At 36.6% G+C, this 19,850-nt stretch overlaps 2 protein-coding genes across 2 annotated transcripts; one reads left to right on the top strand and one right to left on the bottom strand.

Moving 5' to 3' along the window:
• Window positions 1-314: 314 nt before the first annotated feature.
• On the bottom strand, window positions 315-3,663 carry LOC309483400 (leukocyte elastase inhibitor-like). Its single transcript, XM_082149231.1, has 8 exons — window positions 3,540-3,663; window positions 3,200-3,376; window positions 2,524-2,676; window positions 2,225-2,377; window positions 1,999-2,116; window positions 1,642-1,784; window positions 1,369-1,536; window positions 315-787 (listed from the first exon to the last, which is right to left on the bottom strand). Exons 2-8 carry the CDS (start codon window positions 3,365-3,367, stop codon window positions 389-391), a joined length of 1,302 nt encoding a protein of 433 aa, XP_082005357.1. The 5' UTR covers window positions 3,368-3,376; window positions 3,540-3,663; the 3' UTR covers window positions 315-388.
• A 4,269-nt stretch (window positions 3,664-7,932) lies between these two features.
• On the top strand, window positions 7,933-12,680 carry LOC309483572 (uncharacterized protein C1orf232; the record flags this gene model as incomplete). The annotated part of the gene is made up of 4 exons (XM_082149464.1): window positions 7,933-8,013; window positions 10,626-10,703; window positions 10,920-11,023; window positions 12,109-12,680. 4 exons carry the CDS (start codon window positions 7,933-7,935, stop codon window positions 12,455-12,457), a joined length of 612 nt encoding a protein of 203 aa, XP_082005590.1. The 3' UTR covers window positions 12,458-12,680.
• Window positions 12,681-19,850: the final 7,170 nt, after the last annotated feature.

Raw genomic sequence — 19,850 nt, 5'->3', positions numbered from 1 at the left:
CATACGGTGACAAATTTGATATCACTATTGATATATTATATGAATGCCCCTCTAGCTGGTTTGAATTTTTTTTTTCAAAATACATTTTTATCACTTCCTTCCATACAATTAATGTTGCTATATCAATATTGAATGATACTTTCTTATTAAATATAATTGTGAGCATGCACATGACATTTATACTATATGCAACGAAGTCTATGCAATTATTATACCTATGTGTCAATAACTTCCATTTCCAAGTAAATAAGTAAATGTGTAAACACTTAGCTCACGTGATTTTGTATATATAGTAAATGCATAGACAATTTCACTCAATTATTTACTATTGACTTTATTTATAAGAGGAAAACAGTAATCTAGAATTCTCAGGTCATCATCACTATCTTTAAGGAGAACAGAAGCGTCCATAGAACAGAATGGCATTGGAGGGATTATGCCGGATGAAGAAAAGGAACGGGTGATCTGCGTTAAACATCTGTGGAAGGGAACGTACTGCGACGATGGCGCCGGTGGCTCCAGCCGCTTCGGTTCCTTCCTCGTTGACTTCAACAAAGGCTTTATGGATCACCTTCGACAGCACCAGGTCGTTGTTGGAGGACATGCCTGAAAGATTCACCTTCTGCATGTCGAAAACATCCTCCATTCCCATGCTGATCAGAAGACTCTTCATGTTGTAGGTTTCCTCCATCTTGAATCTGGGCAGAAACACGTCAACCTCTTGTTGACGCATGTTGCTGGGTTTGGTCCACTGTATGAACTTCTCGTAGGTCAGTGCCTTTTCAAGCTGGATAAGACAGTCGTGTTAATGTATGTTTTACATACAATTTTTATAAATGTTTCTTAAAAGCATATGAACCTAACATGAATCCAAAGAACTTATGTATTTGCCATTAACCAGTATTGAAACAACACACCATATACATGCTTAAAAATAAATGTTCTTTATTGGCTGCAATGGTTCCTTTAACATCCACTTTTTCATTCAACGAAAGGTTCTTTATTCCGGGAAAAGGTTCTTTAGATTTTCAACTTCACACTAAGAAGAAACATTTTTATTTTAAGAACTGATCACAGAAAGGTTCTTTGGGGAACCAAAATGTTTTTTCTACGGTCTTAAAAATCTAAGTTCATTATTTGCATTGATGGTTCCATGAAGAACCTTTAGCATTCATGGAACCTTTCCATTGCACAAAAGGTTCTTTATAGTGGAAACGGTTATTATTTACAGAATATTATTCACACTAAGGAAAAAAAAAAGATTGTTTAAAGAACCCAAAATGGCTCTTCTATTGCATCACTGCAAAAACATCCCTCTATAGAGCCCATTTTTAAGAGTGTTTACAAGCATAATCTGTGCTGTCTCACCTTCTGAAGGCCAGTGCTGTCGTCATCCATCTCGTTAGGAAGGATGATCAACATACTGAGATTCTTGCCGACATACGGCAGCTCCAGAACCTGACTGTTGATATCTGGGATGAAGGCCAGAGGAAACTGCGCATTTTGATTCATCATCTTCACTGGTTTAGTTCGATTCTGCCAATTATCAATGGAAACACATTATAACCTCTCATATTTCCTGACTGTTATGCACAAACAATTTAAAATATAGCAGAAAAAAACAAGAGCATGAAATCTCACCTTGTTCAGCTTAAACTGCCCATCTCTGGTGGATCCCTTTGGAAATTGCTTCTCCCAGTTTCCCTTGAAGTAGATGGCGTTCACCAAGACCAGTCTCGTCATCCCATCGATGGCTCCCTGTGGCACCAAGTCCTTGATCTTCTCTAAAATACAAATGGACATTGTTCACTTGAGCAGTGATTTGAACTGGTTTGATATTGTTACTATAAAGCTCAACTCAAGAACCCATGAAGCCAAACATGGCCATTGAAAAGACATTTTCGCTAAACTAAAGTGCAGCAAAAACATGAAATAACTTCTATTTGTAAGAGTTTAGAGTAAGTTTGAAATTGAGAATAAGTTTATGCTGGATTTCACCTTGTGTTTTTTTCTCCACCCATTTGTTGATGTTGACACGAGCAGCCTCTGATTGGTTCTTGAAGTCCACCTTCTCCAGTCCGGCTTCATAGTAGCTTTTTGCGTCATTGAGGAATTTCTGAAAAATAGCAAACCGATTAAGATGCATATGATATTAGAGCTGAGAACATTTCCAGAACCTTGTCCTTTAATAACATGAGCAAATCTAGGATTAATCGAGTCTTACCTCAACAAACTGGTAGGATTGCTCTCCATAGAGGCGGTTGGCAAGACTCAACACATACGGGACTCCTGGTTTGTTCAGCTCTCTCATAAACTTGTTGAAACTAGAATGAATTTGGTCCTCAGTTTTTTGTCCAGGTACCGGCTGAGGACATTTCTGTTTGACAACAATATTGATCAACAATATAAATCAGCTGCATTAAAAATAGCAAGATCAACCGAAAAACTACTATAGTACATACAGCTGTTATTACTATCATAAAGTCATGAGGTTAGTGTTTCATGTAAATACTCATTCTGAACCTTGAGTTGGGCAGGTATCTCAAACTTCTGGGTTTGTTGCGTCATGGGTTCATGTTGACCCTTGGCGCCACATGCTATCTGGGGCTTCTGGGTTGGTTGATGATGTCCTGGAGTCGCAGTGTCGGGTTTGGGAGGATTGGTAAAGCCCAAGACCTGCACAGCATTATTGTGGGTAGAATTAATAAAGATAACCTCACTATTCGGATAACTTCAACATCTTTTGTGAATGCTCTGCTCAAATAGTTAAAACACTGAACATGATGCATCAAACACATCCAAGCCTCGATTTACTCCATACACGTTGGTATCTTTATTCAGTTAAAATGACACAGACTAATTACTAATTAGTTCATTCACAGCTGAAACTGTAACAACCCAAACAGCCCAACCCATAATGACCATAATTTGTGACCATAAAACAGTGTCCCGACCTTTAAGTGAAACTGCAACATGAGACTATGTTGGTCTTGTCTCTACATGCACAAATCTCATCATCACAGAAAACTCACACATTGTGGCGACATTCAAAATGGAATCGAGAATCCTGGCTTGATTTGAATGAATGCAAGAACTTCAAGAACTTGTGTTTGATACATTCCATGTATAGAAATCTGTCCTTTTGATTAAAGGAAGAACAACTGGCTATAAAAAAAAACGTGCATAAGAGTGAGATCACCTTAATCATCTGAGCCGCTGTGTTTCCTCTTGCACCGAGCGACACCATGGCCAGAGCCGAGGAGATGCTGACAGGAGAGAAGAACACATTTCCTGATGCGTTTCCTCCGCTGATCTTCTTGAACAGGTTGAGGGAGAACTGTGTGTTTGCTGCAGTCAAAGGCTCCATTTTCACAAGCTGAGCAAGAAATAGTAGTTTGAATAACAGCAGATTTAAAGGTGGACATGTCTTCTTCATCATGGCACATAAACAACTTCTATTAGATCTGTTATAATCAATAAATGTTAAGAATTTCTGCGTGGGTAAATTGCATGCATAATAGTACCTCTAAAAGCATTACCTTGAGTAGTCAGCAAAAATGATGAAGTTTCCCAGCGTGTCTGAGGAGAATGAATCTGTGGTTATATGGGTGTCGTTCTAATAAATGATGCCTCACCCTAAAACGCCCAGGATTTAATCCGAATTCAGCCCTTCTGTAAGACTGAAACAGTTTCTGTAATTTGTATAGCCTACTGACAAATTAAGTGACATGCTGTCATTTATGTTTCAATACAGTCTGTAAAATATTGCCTGTAGCACAACCTCACTGGTGTAGCCAATGCTGTAACGTGCACTGTTCATAGAACATAAAGTAGTAAATACAGATCGGTTGTTTTCATTTTATCTGACTGCTCTATTGTCATTGCATTGTTATCATACAAAAATAAATAATTTCACACTTTTTGTATCTGACTTGATTAGAAATTATGCATGATTAAATATTATGACCACAAGTAAAAAAAAAAAAAAAAAAACACAGAACAAAACATTATTAGGGGAAAAGTCTTGGTGGAAAGGAGACCTAAACTACAGATTAGTGGTATTTGAAAATTAGTAAAAGTAAATGATGAAGGTATGTTTTAATGAGAGTTTTTATCTGACAATAACCGTTAAATAACAGTTTTGATGATTCCTGCTGAAGGATCCACTCTTTGCTTATTTTTTTTATTTTTTTTTTACTGGACATGAAGTGGAAACCCAACACAGAACTTCAAAAATAAGATAAAAATAAAAGGACAGAACATACGTTGTAATTAACATGCAATTACGTTGCTTTTTCCCACTGTAACCCTATACAACAGATCTGCAACCCAATTTTCAGCCATGAATCACCATAAATTCATATGTTCATGGATTAAAGGATTACGAATATTAATCTCTTCAGTTTCTACAGTCACTTTCTCCACAGCCTTTTTTTTTTTTCCCAGGGTGTCATAAATAAGAATTGTGTTCTTAAGTCAAATAAATGTGAAATAAATTCAATCAAATAAACAGCTGAGTCATCTTGGGTGTTTCTGTGTGAAAAGGTCACTTTTAGGTGTGCAAACATGGTGTTGTCATTGCTTGACAAGATGTGTGCCAATAGCTTTGATTTAAAGCCAAAGAGTTCAAATTTTGATGTTACAAAACGTTCTTTGTAAAGGTTTCAAGTTTTCAAGCTTTCCTTTAGCCGCGCCGCTCTCCTTAGCTCTGATTGTAAAGTTTTATCAGATGACATAAACATCATCTTTCAGAGATGATGATCAGGATTAGGTTCAAATGGGCAAAGAATGATGTCAAGGCTGTCAAATGTGATTTTCTGATATATGTGGAGCTTTAAACATATTGTTGGTGCCTATAAGTCGTACTCAATCCTGTCAGTGAAAGGTTTTAATTCAGACAATGTGTACACTGATGTCGGCCCTTGGGTCTGTAGGGCCCCACCTGTACACTGTCATAGGCAATGGCCCCAATTAGTTAGTTTAGATTACATTGTATGTTAGAGGTTTATTTGCAACTATACTTCAACCAAACGGTGACAGAATTGTCATGTTTGCGCATACATCTCATTTAAAGTAGTCAAGCTGGGTTTTTGGAACAACTATCTGGTTTGTAACAACATGCAAATGAAAGTTTGCATGCAGATGATTTGATTATTGGATGTTCACAGTTGCCTGGGCTGTTGTTGTGATTGGTTGATCTGGGTGCGACAGAAGGAGGATTTGGTTCCCAGGCATGAATAGCCGTGCCAGAGCCCTCTGAATAATGGAAACTAGTGAAACTCAATGCAGCACATCAAGAGCGCTTGTTCTCAGAGAGATCTGCCAGTTCTGCATGTGATGCGAGTCTCTCTCCGAAACTCAGGCTGCTTAAAAGTTACGACCGCAAAGGTTTCAAGCCTTAATCTGGTTTGCGTTTAAAGAAAATGTTGCTTAAGTCACTTAAGGCATTGAAACGGTTTAAGCTCCAGGTTCACATATATGTCTCAGATTTAGTTATGTGTCAATAAATGTAAAGGCTGTGCATCTAAACAGTAAATTGAAAAGCTATAAACCGTCCTCTAGTATAAAGTGATCGGCATCTGTTCCAAAGGTAAATGACACCTGAAAAGCATACATTTTTAATAATGTCTGTCTCCACATATTGCGTTGGATACTTCAGATCAGGTTAACAAGAAACAAGCTAGAGGAAACTAATGTGTCAGGTGAAATTACACAACAAACATTATCATTCTGGTAGCTGGACTCTATGCGCAGGCCCGTATAGTAATTATGAAAGCGCAGGTCAGCGACCCGACCCCCCTCTTCTGAAAACACACAGAGGTTGAGGGTCAGCTTTAAACAACCCTCGTTTTGATCACCGCTTTCTTTTATTCAGATGTTTAATAATTTCAAATTAAAAGGGATGAATCTCACTAAAACATGTCCTGGTCACATTTTATCCCATAAAAAAATGTTAATACAAAAAAGGAGAAATAAATAAAGTATTATGCATAAAGAAAAGGGACTTTAAGGGTCAATTAGAATTTTTTTTTTTTTTTTTTTTTTGTATCATGACATTATTTTAAAGACATAGTTTACCCCAAATTCTCTTTACTGTAAAGTGAAAAAAACCACTGATCTCATGAAAATGCGTCTCTATAGCACGCATTGTGTTTATCGTGCAATTTATATATGCGAAAATTACCTTTTACGTGATACGCAGTTTTCGCGTGCATTTGATACGCACTTTATTGCGTGTAATACACACGCTCCACACAACACTAATCCTACCCAAACATATAATACATACGTACCCCACACCCTACCGATGCGTATCAGATGCACGTAAAAACTCATTTTCGTGTATGAATTTACGATAAACACAATGCTTGCCCGGGTTGAAAAAAACAACCTTAATGATATTTATTATATTTTATTTATATTGTTTCATTATATTTATATATCATGATACATTTGTTATACTGTCTTTAATTTTATTTAAAAAAAATCATTTTATTTTAGTAAAATAATTGGTGTTATTTTAGTATTATTTATTATGTGTAATTTTATGATGTGCTTTGCCAGTTTTATTATTTTATTTTTATATTTCAATTTCGAGTTAATACTATTTCAGTTTTAGTTTTCGTAATTTAAGTTCTTCAACTTCAACTTATTTCAGTTAGTTGCCGATTAAGGCAACATTTAACATTTTTGTTTAAGTTTTTTAATTTTAAGTTTAATTTCAGCTTTATTTCAATTAGTAAAAAAAAAAAAAAAACTCAAAAACAAAATGTATGGATGAATCACATGTAATGCATGTTATTACTGCAGTAATAACAATTTGGGGTAAAATATGTCTTTAAAATAAAATCTGTTCTGATGCATCACAGACCGCAGGAAAAATAATAGTATAATAAAATGCATCTAACATCATGCATAGCTAGTATTGCAAAGTCTTATTAGTTTCTAAAAGTGTGGAAAAAAACTCTCACCTGATCATTTGTTGTTGATGTCACTTCTGCTGTGTGTGTGTGTGGATTTACAAATCGGACATATTTTCTAATAAAGGTACAATAAACAGTGTTAGTGATGTTGGGTCGTCGCTTGATATGTTAAAATGAAGAAACACTGCCTTTACAATTATGAGGAGAATGTGCTTAATTGTCAGAATTCTTTTGTTTAAGCTATATTCTCTTTTATTACTTTGTTTTAATTTCAATTTTAAAGTAGGCTATAACCTGGGCATGTTCACCAGTCGAGGTTTGTGTTTGTGTTTAAAACCGCATTCCTTTTTTGGTGTTTTCAAAGAACAATTATTGAATAGTCTTTTGAATAATAATAATATAATAAATAGCACATTGTCACAACCAAATATCTGACCTTATTGGTGTCTATATATGTTCATTCTGCAGGGTTAATGTTACACGGCCTGCTCTTCTTAAAGTAGCCAACAATGAAGGCTCAACTATTAGCGGAGCTGCTTGAAATATTCAGTAGGAAACCCACACCTGTTTCCAGGTAACCGATGCTGGGCTTCTGAGCGTGTCACAGAGTTTGTGTGTGTGTGTGTGTGTGTGTGTGTGTGTGTGTGTGTGTGTGTGTGTGTGTGTGTGTGTGTGTGTGTGTGTGTGTGTGTGTGTGTGTGTGTGTGTGTGTGTGTGTGTGTGTGTGTGTGTGTGTGTGTGTTTGTGTTCACCTCTGTAACTGCCCCTTTCATCTACTTCACACTGAACTCAAGGACTCGACTAGCAGCCCGAATTTTCTTTTCCTTCAAAGTGTCCGCATAAAGACAATGAGGAGAAGCTTGTTTTCATTTTGCACTGAAAACTGATTGTCTTTTACAGATGGAACAGGAATATTGTTAGAGATTTAGATCTAAACTAAGGCTGGGTGGCTTAGAGATATCTTGGATTGTTTTTGTGCACATCTGAGGAGTTTTTGAAGGTGTCCGTCATGAATCCCATGTGGAAAGTCTATAAGAGTAAAGTCATGAAGACCCTCAACCCAGACATGGACGAGGAACCGGTGGAAGAGGTACATCCCAGAACAGCAGCAGACAGGCAATATGGTGGTCAGATATGGGTGAACATGCACTCCTTATTTAGGCCTACATTCAAGATTTGCATTATGTATTTGAACTGCATATAAAATCTCCATCCATTTGGATTACAGCGTTTTAACATAATCAAACTAATAAACTTAATGTGATGCATATTTGTCAGTAATAATGGGTAAGATTTGTGCACTCAAAAGTATTTACATATATTTGGTTTTATTCACATCATCATATTTGCAAAATGCATTTATCAATTTAGCTTAGAATGTGTTAACTGTGAAAACAATTTTATTTATTCAGCTAAAAAGTATGAACATGGTTCAAATATGGTTAGCTGGAACAAGCAATAGTCAATTAGTATGGTATAGAGATTGGATTTACCTGGCTATTGTGTGTTTAAAATACATTACAGAAATATTACTTAAAAGTTTAGTTTGTTTATGTTAAAGCTGTGTAATCCAAACGGATAGAATTTTTAAATGCAATTCAGTTGCATAAATGTGGAATTTAGGCCTAAATATTTTTGAGTGTGTTTATTTGGCAAATCTTTATAGTAAATATAACAGCTATTTGTAATGAGCAAAATAAACCTAATGTAATTGCTCTGAGTGAATCGACACACATTTAAATGAGGAAAGAACAACTAAATCCTGAGTTTCAACTACCATACAGTGGCAAATATTTATGCAGTTTTTCACTGACCAATGGCGATACCGATATCTAGAAAAGCAGGATTCCCAGTGGTGGATTTATATACATAATACAATTGAAATTATAATACATGAGCCGGTCCAGTATATCAGTCTATTGCCAGTCCTGGGCCTCTGAGCATGTGATCGCATGAACAGGCATGAATATACATGCACGCTAAATCAGTACTCAATGTTAGATTTCTCCCAACTTAACCAAAGAAATAATGTTACAAAATGTCTTAATCAAACATTTTAAGTGCATTGAGTGACATCCATATAAAATTAAATAAAAGATCAAATAAAACCCAGCTATATGAATTGCATCAATTATCAGTTTATTCTTGTGGATTCTTATTTGATTATAGACAGTTTTTTCCTCAGTTCCTGTACGATATGTTGAGTGGCTTGAGCATGTGTTTTAAAGCACTAATGAATGCATTTCTGAGTTTCTGGATGCATTCGAATATTTGTATATCTGATCAAGGGAAACCTTTCCCCACTTTTCAAAGGCCCTGTAACGGGATCTACAGGAGTCAGTGATAGGAATAGGATGGCATTCCAGTGGTTGACTGGAAACGGATAACATACTCTAGGGTGTGTTGGACTTGTTGGCAGATTCCCCACAGTTCTCGCCTGTCTGTGAAACCTCTCGCTTACCAGTGTGAACTTGCATAGTTTCCATAGTCTGCTACAACACACAACAATGCCAACAGATTACAGCATTGTATTCAAGATAAACACCGGATGCATGCTTTTATTATCTTTCAGCGCTGACTCAGCGCTGACTCTTAAATGCATGATGGGAGTTGCTCCAAATTCATAACAGTAATTTAAAAGTATATGTATTGTATTGAATGTATTGTTTGCTTGTCTTAGCTGACCATCAGGCAGATTTCCACTGGTCAAGCTGGAGTTTGATGTTTTTTACAGGGGCAATAATAGTATAAATGCATTAAAGTCAACATGAAACGGAAATTGCGATAATATTTTCTTCCCTATAGTAACGTATATCCTAGTGAAAGCTTCGCAAACAAGAACAAATGTGGGCGGGGCTTGATTTTGTCCGCTGGGAATTGATTGGATGGTTGTGGTTTGCTATTGGTGGACAGGTTGCCCCGCCCTCATCATCAGAGATGAGCTGCAAGAGGGAGGGGAAGATATTTTGATTAAAGATTAGGCACATGAATTAAAAAAAATAAATACTGATCAATAATTTACAACAAATATTCCATAAAAAATAAGAATAGTCCATTTTGATTTCATGCTGACTTTAAAAGGACCTTGGTGTAGTTTCACCAAACACCACAATAGTTTATTCATGTATATGTAAGCACTGTAAGTATATGTAAGCATTGTAATAATTGCAATTACTACTTTAAAGAGCTATTTCTACCTGATTTAATGCATAAAAAAGATATTTTGTTGGTATAAATCAATACCATATGTATTTAGGTGGATTCAGTGATGTTAAGTAATATTTCTGACTTGAATAAAAGTTTGTTTGGTGTACAAATGTTGTAATTATGTAAACTCTCTTTATCCATCATTTGTTTTGACCTCTTACTGACTATTTAGTCACCTTTATGTATAGTGCTTTAAATCAGCTTTACAGTGATAACTGTACATGGAAATAACAGGAAACTGTTCATTTGGTCTGAACAGCCGCTCTAAAAGAAAACAGAGTCTCTGTTCAGCTGAAGTCAGTTCAGTGTTGATTGAGTTCTGTTGTAAAGATTATTAATTATTAAATGAGCTCATTTCAAGCAGTTCTGCAGAAAACAGAGATGTCATCGTCCAGCTCATATATAGAACAGTGTTAGTACAGTCAGATCAATAATGTTATTGAATATTAGTGTCCCCATTATAACTTTGTCTTTGATTAATATTTGTCTGTGAAGGTCAGTGATGCGGCTGATGATATAATACCTATCCAGACTGATGAAGGACCCAGTGCAATGACACAGCTGGCCAAGAGAGTAAGTTTTATTAAATACATAAAAACAAATCCACTGCACACTGTAAGAGAGTGCTTCAAACACAAGTTAATATTTGTCCACAAACATACAAAATTTGTTACACAATTTTTTTAGATGAATTAGAGTATGTCACACTTTAGGACAGGTCATGTCAGCATATAGACATATTGATGTTTGTTGGTTTGAGTGTGTGAATGTGTGTATGTTCCTCCTCAGATGCAGGGAGCCGGAGCGAAAGGTTGGAAAAGTGTTTCGTCTCTATTCACCCAGGATGACGAACACCAACTTCTGGAGGCGGAGACCCAGCCGGCAGCAGATCAGTGAGTGCTACCATGATCTTCCTACTTGAAAAGCCTGTTTTATTCACTAATGTTCTGTATACAGGGAAAAATACAAGTACCATTTCACAGTTACACAAGAGCTAAAAAGGGTCAAACATCTTACTTTTTTTGTGTGTGTGATTTATGCCACTGTTCAAAAGTTGGCATGATTTGTAAAATATTTTTTCAAGGAAGTCTCTTCTGCTCACCAAGGCTGCATTTATTTGATAAAAAATACAGCAAAGGCAGTGATATTGTGAAATAGTATGACAATTTAAAGTAGCTGTGTTCTATTTAAATATGTTTTAAAGTGTAATTTATTCCTGTGATGCAAAGATTACTTTTCAGCATCATTCAGTGTCCTTTTAATATGCTGATTTACTGCTCAGGAGACATTTCTGATTATTATCATCCAGCAAACAATTTTGCTTTTAAAAGATTAAAGGAAAATTTGGGCTGTCAGTGAAAATTTACTAGACGTCTAACCATCGCCCAATAATAGACGCACATATACGCATAGAACATGTCTAAGAAATGAACCCAAACACCTTGTAATCACTGTCGACTTTGCTTACATGTACATGATGGAATATCATACATCCTGCAAGATATTTTGGCTAAGACGACATGTCAACAAATTCAAGGTTATTTTGGCTAGAAGTGGGTTACTCATATAGTATCGAGTCTATAGTTAACCTAGTTGGTGACAGCTATTGCTCGCTGGGCAATGTTGTAAATCAGTTGCGTTATATTTTTGTAGAAACTGTGATGATAATTTTTTTTTTTTTCAGGATTCTTTGATGAATAGAAAGTTCAAAAGAACAGCATTTATTTGTAACCTTATAAATGCCTTTACGGTCCATTTTGATTCATTTAATGCATCCTCACTGAATAAAATGACTCAATTTCTTTGAACAGTGCTTATGTTTCTTGCAAAAACCTTTATGTAATGACGATTCATGAAGGACACCTTCAAAAACTCCTCAGATGTGCAGAAAAACAATATCTCTAAGCCACCCAGCCTTAGTTTAGATCTAAAATGTAATTGCGAGTTGCTAGTATTGTTTCCTTTATCGTCCATACAGTCCACTGGCAGTGAAGCCGGAGGAGCCTCCACGACCCAACAAGCGAAACTCTGGATTCTGGGATAACTTTTCGACTAAGTGGCACCAGGCAGCTGCGATGAAGCAAGCGGAGGCGGAGGAGGCGGGAGGAGACGGCAGACAGGAGGAGGAGGAGGAGAACGAGAGCGGGGCGAGGGCTGAAGACGTCGAACACCAGGCCGAGCAGGAGGGAGATGGAGGCGCAGGGAACAGCTTCTCCAAGTACACCACACTCGGAGGAGGGAGTGAAGACACACCGGCCTTCAAGTGGAACTTTGTCACCAGCAAACTGGCTGAGCTGAAGACCAAAAGCATGGCCAAGAGCAACTAGCCAACAGTGGAAGTAGAGAACCAGAGAAGGGTTATCACAGTTCAGACCACAGGGGCCACAGTGCTTCATATGAGCCTTATCGCACAGATGTGATCGCATTTCACCCGTTTAAAAGCATCGACCGTGACCGACACTGTGGCCTCTTCTGGCCTGGACTGGTTGGCATTCGTGTGGGAACTGCCGGTTACGAGAAACTCTCACAAACGTCTGTTATTAAAGGTGATGTGTGTAATTTGTTGTGATAAAATACTGAATCTGCAGCAGAAATTGCATGCTTCACCTTTAACAAACACTATAAAACATCAGGAAATTATCAGAGTTAAGTACTAATATCTGAAGCGTGTAGATGAACAGTTTATTTAACTTAATGAAAAAGAAAAGTTATAGCCCACGAATAAGTTAAAGTTAAGCTTATATAACCACTATTTTCTTTTTGTCAAGTTAAATCAGTTCCCTACAAGCAAGGTTAGGCACAATAACACCCGAGAAATAATGTATAATAAATACCCTACCTTTTTTTTTTTTTTGCAAATCCATGTGGCTGAAATTACTCAATTCACTTAAAAAACACAACAACACTGTAAATTGAATTATGGGAATTAAGTATCTACCAGGGAATTATGTCATGATTACATGATTATGTAAAAAAAAAAAAAGTATTTACTTTTTTATTTATTTATTTGCATTGATTTATGTAATAGGCATTAATCAAATCAAGTATTTGAAAATAAAACCCAATAATATCAAGATGAAATGTGATCTGAAAAATCCATAGAGGAACAATCTCACCTTAAGAAAAGAGTAGCATTCAAATGATTGATTTGGCTATTTTATTTAATGTATATCATGTACAATACTTTTTATGTATTGTACATTTAGCAATGCAATTGATAAAGTTAGGGAATCTATCATTTTAATTTAATTTTATTGGGTGAAGGTTTACAGAATATGTGTCCGGTGTAGTTTATGCAGTGTTCTGTCTGTTTCATAATGTTTCATAACTCCTGATAAGTATATTTACACAATATCTCAAAGGTGCTTTGTGTCTGCTGTCTGTTCAAAGTTTGCTCTCACATTGATTGACTGATTGATTTTTCCTGCTTTGATGTTTTATTTTATGATACAATAAAGTTCTGATGCAAAAACATGTAATGAGATTTTAATATATGTATGACTAGATGGGGTTCCCCTGCTGTTGTTACCAGTAGTGAACGGCAGGTGTCAGTGCAGGCCATAGAGACCGAAGTGTTGATCCAGATCACTAAAGAACCGGTTCAAAAGAACGAATCGCTCACGAACCGAACATCACCAAAGCTTGTTGCTGAGATGGTTTAGCTATAAACAGTAGCTATTATATTCTACCAGAAAGCATGTGTTTTATTGACATACTCAGTCCACAGCGTCTTTTTAAAGGGCATAACACCATTTTACAGCACATTTGACCTGGTCAAACCACCTTAAAAGTCATAATAAATGTATGGGACAATCATTTTGGTAAGTAAACAGAATCTTTCTATCATTTGGTTTATGACAGTGTTTCCCTAGTTTTATTGCACAAGCAATAAACACCTAGTATTTTTGGTGGAAACTACGGGCACAATAATCATTTCTCACTCCATATTGTCTGAATCTGAGGCTGATGAATGCAGATCCATGAGACAGACTTGAACTCCTGTTGTATTGTCTCACAGTAATATAACCCGCTCTAAGCCTGTCATAACATATGGCTCCATGCAGGATCTGGATAGTTTATGGCCTGCAGGTATGCTTTTCTCATACAGGTGTTGTGAGAAGAGTTTGCAGGCGTGCACCAATAACTCATTACAGCAGACACAGAGTTAATGGCAACCGAAGTGATATGATATGAATCTGGATGGATTGACTTTCAGGTTTATTGAAATCACCCAAATGCTGTCTGTGTTCATTCATGGTAACACTTAAAATGTAGAACTTTGTGTCTGTAACAAATGCAGCCATGTATATAAACAAAAACATGTGATTTTATGCATAAAATAGAACTTATAGCTAATTTGCATAGCACTTTGAAGATTTTTTAATACATTATAGGCCTACAGTATATTCTGCACATCATTTTTATAACTGAAATCAAAGAGTATTGTGTGTCTGGAATAGATAGATCTCACGAAAAGAAAATGTTGAACATTTTTGGACAATATTTTTAAAATTATTTTAATGACAATTACACACATCTGTTATGCAAAAAAAAAAAAAAAAAAAAAATCCTATAATATAGGCTATTTTTACAATTTTAGTGGTTGTACTACATTTATGCATATTAATACAAATTATTTTTATTTGTATTACAGTATTTTTTCCGTAATAATGTAGTGGATATGAGCATCATTAAGTATAATGCAAATAATACACACACACACACACACATACACACACATTCTTGTACATCTATCTTTATGAGGACATTCATTGACACCATACCCTAACCTTACCCATCACAACTAAGTGCCTAACCCGAACCCTGACCCTAAACCTACCCTTAACCTCATTATAACCTTATCCCTAAAACCAAGTCTTGACCCTCAAACAGTGAGGACTCTCTTTGTCCTCACTCCAATGCTCTAAAACTCAAACTGGTCCTCACAAAGATAGTTGCACAAGTACACACACACACACACACACACAAAACCTCAATGGTAAAATGTTTGAATGCATCGAGGTAATGAGAATTTGGGGATTAAATGTGCTTAATTATCATGAACATAATGTAATGCATGCAACAAAAAAAAGGACAATGTTTTTGTCTATGTAATGTCATCATCATCATCATCATCATCATTTGTGTTTGCCTACAACTGTCATTGTATGTATTAATGCACCACTATTGTAAAGCATCCTTGAGCTCTGAAAAGGCTTAAATGAAATGTATTATTATTAAAAATAAGCTTTTTGTTTATGCAAAATATTGCATTTATTGCAATATATGCATTTGTTATTTTTCTTTTTGATTTTACATGAAGCAGGCATACATTTCCTTCTCTTTCAGCCTAGAGTTTGTTGACGTCTCAGTCTTTTGTGAGGTAAGGCATCACCATGAGTGAAATTATAAGACAACCATATAATAAAACACATACCAGCTCAGCCCAGACTTTAGTCATCCGCACGTAAAACCGACAGACATGCCTGTTAGCACCTGTGGGTGACAGCGGCTCGTGACTCATCTGAGCAGGCAACAGGTCCATCTGGAAGATCACCGCACAAACACATGCATATGCCTTTTACCTTTCAAACACACAGCCGCCTGAGGCCAGGTGTAGTTTCCCATGATACAGAGACACACACAGACACAAATACAATTACTACGGGGAACAAATGTTAGCTGTGACAGAGGGAAGTGTTGACCTCCTCACCTGAGCTTCTTCTCTGATGTGGCACAATTGCCCATTTGTTATCGTTTGATGTCTGAGTGAAAGGCAACTGGACTATACTCTTTAGTGGCTTTCCTTTCAAATAAGCTGTAGCTGTGATTTTTCCAGGGAATAGATGAACGTGGGAAGAAAATATGTTGGTTATTTATGCAGCCTAGCCTGCAGGCCACAGGAGACGCTTCCTGAGAAACTCTCAGCTCTACTTTTTTTGCTTGTTCATAGATTTCAAGAGATTACCGGCACTTTCATCCCCCCATATAATATACAAGCATAATGCTTACAGAAATGTTAGAAGTGTGGGGAAAGTAAAATAGCCTGGAGGTGCATATGCATATGCTTTCCCAAGGATCAAAAATTAATTGAGATTTTCATATTAAAAGAAAGCAAATTACAAGAGGGAAAATTGGTTCTGAGAATGAATTTTGAGCCGATTTTAACATTATTACATGGACTAAAGGCCCGTTCACAGCAAAAACCATAACTATATTACCAACAAATGATAACATTCTGTTTATTACAAGCACGTGTCGCAGTTTTGTCGTCTGCCGCTTTAAATGATCAAACTTTTAAAGCAGGATAGATTCTGATCAGCTGGAAAAGATCGTTATTGTCATAGTTGAGGTGTGGACTTTTGGGATTTATAGTACTCTATTTTTATTGTTAAAGTTATCGTCCTTGGTGCGAACGAGCCTTAAGACTTAAGTTATTTACATAAATGAAGAGAGGAAGTTATAGACTGAAAGAACAACTTGCGAAAGTGCGAATTTGCACAAACATGTCCTGGAGAAAAAAACTCTTCTGAAGCCTCTGCTTCTCTGGAAAATGTGACCTAGTTTACATGCAAGGGAGCCGACAACGTTTCAAATTGATTTCTCTGTATGTTATTAGTCAATTTTTCTGTTATGGACGTCAAGCTCAGGATGCCGCTTGAAGGGAAGTGAATGGGAATCATGGGAGGCCGGCTTTTTCCCCATGACACTCATTCACAAATCAATATTGATTTTGTTAGTTGTGCATTGCCCATAAACATGAATATTGATGTGCTCTTATACTTACATGCACGCTCAGACCTGAAACATGTGAAACATGTCAGTGTTGTTTTTGTTAACTAAAACTATAACTAAATCTAAAACTATATATATATATATAAAAAAAAAGTTTCAGTCATTAAAATAAAGCTGGAATAAAATAGAATTATATTAGATGGAAAAACTCAAACCTAGAAACTGAAATAGGCTAAATCATTTTGAGTTGAAGTATTAAAATGACTAAAATAAAAGTTAAATATTAACCATTTAAAATATAAATGAATACTATAATATTACATAAATAATACTGTAACGTGTACACATGCTTAAAGGGGTGGTTGATTATGATTTCACTTTTTTAACTTTAGTTAGAGTGTAATGTTGCTGTTTGAGCATAAACAACATCTGCAAAGTTACAACGCTCAAAGTTCAAAGCAAAGGGAGATATTTGCTTTTAAAGAAATCACTTTTTAAGGACTACAACAAACAGCTGGTAGGGACTACACGACATTCCTCCCGGGTTAGTGACATCACCAACCCTAGAATTTACATAAACCCCGCCCCCTGAACACGATTTATAGATTATCGAGACAGAATATGCTAATCAATGACTAGAAGATAACTACACATAAGCTACATAAATTCATCAACTAACCATTCAGAAATGTCCTGTTGCATTCTACAAGTGGTCACTTCTTCTTGAGTCTCTCCATCGTTATCTGAATCCGGTTTGAACATAAAAGGCTCAAGGTTTTTTAAATTTTCAGTGCATGTCTGTGTGAGTGCAAGCTGTTGAAGCTCCGCCCTCTATGCTGGGAGCAGCAGCTCATTTGCATATAAAGGAACAGACACAAAACGGTGCGTTTTTGCTCACCCTCAAAAATTTTCAATTTTAACATGCTATATAAAAATCTCTGTGGAGTATTTTGAGCTAAAACTTCACATACACACTCTGGGGACATCAAAGACTTATTTTACATCTTGTGAAAAGACCATTATACCACCCCTTTAAAGCTATGAGAGTTTGTGCATTGTGAATTGTTGCATTCTCTGAATTACCTGAAGGGGTGCTATAGTGAGATTGAAATTAAATTCTCTTCTTCAATCTGTTTTCTTTTACAGGTCATATCAGAACAACAGTAGAGCAGGAGAATCTTACGGATGGCATTTGCATTTTTGTGCAAAGCATGTTTAAGGCCTTACATGTGAGCATTGTTAGTGAGCAGGTACAGGACTTGTTGCATGTGTTAAAGTTTGTTGTGTGTTTGTTTATTGTATTTCAGGATGAGAGTGTGTTTTTGACCCTTCTCCCCAGTGCTTCAAATCCACGCTGGTGTCCATTTACTGTTTCTACAGCTGTTTGGGATGTTGTCTTTACTTTGCACCCGTGCTGCTAATATAGCTTCAGATCCCCTTCCCCCTGTTTCCTACTATCCTCTAAGAGTCAAAATGAGATCTAGTTCAGCATGAGTCTCACTAGTGACAAGACTAGTGGCCATTTCTATAACACCAAAGGAGGAGGATAAAGGACAGGATAAAACTGAATGACCAGTGACAGAAATAAACGTTCCCCCTTTAAATTGATTGCAAATTTTGCTAGCCTTTTTAAATGTATGTGTAATGTTTAATATAAATTCCTTAATTTATTCAATAAATGCAGTTTATAATAAGACACTATAGTGCTGATACCAATCAAATCTTCACTGCCATTCATAAATCCTCTCCCATGGCCTCATAGGATAGTAAAGTGTCCATCGTATGCTCACTTCAGTATATGGCCGGAAGTAATAGGTCATCTAGGGACTTGTTGCTTACTCTTTTATAAATACTGTGAATTCAGACACTTCTTTTGTCACATACAGTTTTTCGCCTACTTTATAGCAGGGAAGTATGCGATTCCGGACGCATTGGGCCCTATTTTAACAATATGAAACGCAAGTATCAAACGCGAAACGCAAGTAACTTTGTGGGCGGATCTCGCAAATCTAAAATGGGTTGGTCTGAAGTAGCTTCATTACTCATAGGTGTGGTTTGGGCGTAGTGTGCAATAAACCAATCAGAGCGTCATCTCACAGCCAAGGAGACCGACATTCTCGTCAGGGTCAATAATCTGGGTAATTTAAATTATTTAATTTAATTAATTATCCAATCATTTGGGTAAATGTGTAAGCTAGATTTATGCCTATTTTCACATCTTCATGGACACCACAATGATTTCCCTCGTGTGGTAATATTTTCCTTGTAATTATGTATGGTTTGCAAAAATGGGAACTGCTGCATCTGTGTAGATGAGAGAAGCAAAGTGTATGTGCGTTGTGCACACGCTACATTATGGCCAAGCATGCGCCCTTAAAATAGCATCTGAATAACACGGCGCTGACTTTAGACTAGGTTTTTCCTGGTCTGTGGCAGAATTGTTTTCTGAAACTGCAAAATAGCACCAGGGAACGTTTGCGCTGGAACACGCCTCCTCTTTTCGCTGAACAGCCCCCGGGAGCGCAAGTTCATTCCCTAATTTACCGACATGCGTCTGTGGAGGGAAAAGTCCGCTGTGCGTCGGGTGCAAAATAGGAATGATACATGCGTCGCTGTACAAAGTCAATTGCGCTGGGTGCAAGATAGGGCCCATTGATTTACTCATTCAACTGATTCGTTTGATTGAGAATCATTTAGGAATGAGGCAAGTTATGAATGGCTTATGGAATCATTGACTCACTTGATTTGCTAAAAGACGCTGAACGAAACGCACCTGTGTGTTGATTGGAGATGCAACTGTTGCGGCTTTATTTGGATTATTATCATTTTTTGGGGCAAAATAGGCCAAAACATTCTAAATGTACGTCATTTAATATAAACTTTAATATTATTTAATACCATTGGATAAAGCTATATATAAAATAGTGATGATCCTAAAAGAAGGACAACGGCTTGGCATTGGATATGGCATTTGCAAACCAGTCT

This window comes from Leuciscus leuciscus (assembly GCF_965113295.1).
Source record: "Leuciscus leuciscus genome assembly, chromosome: 20".
NCBI classification, from domain to species: Eukaryota; Metazoa; Chordata; class Actinopteri; order Cypriniformes; family Leuciscidae; genus Leuciscus; species Leuciscus leuciscus.
This window is presented reverse-complemented; position numbering and strand designations above follow the sequence as displayed.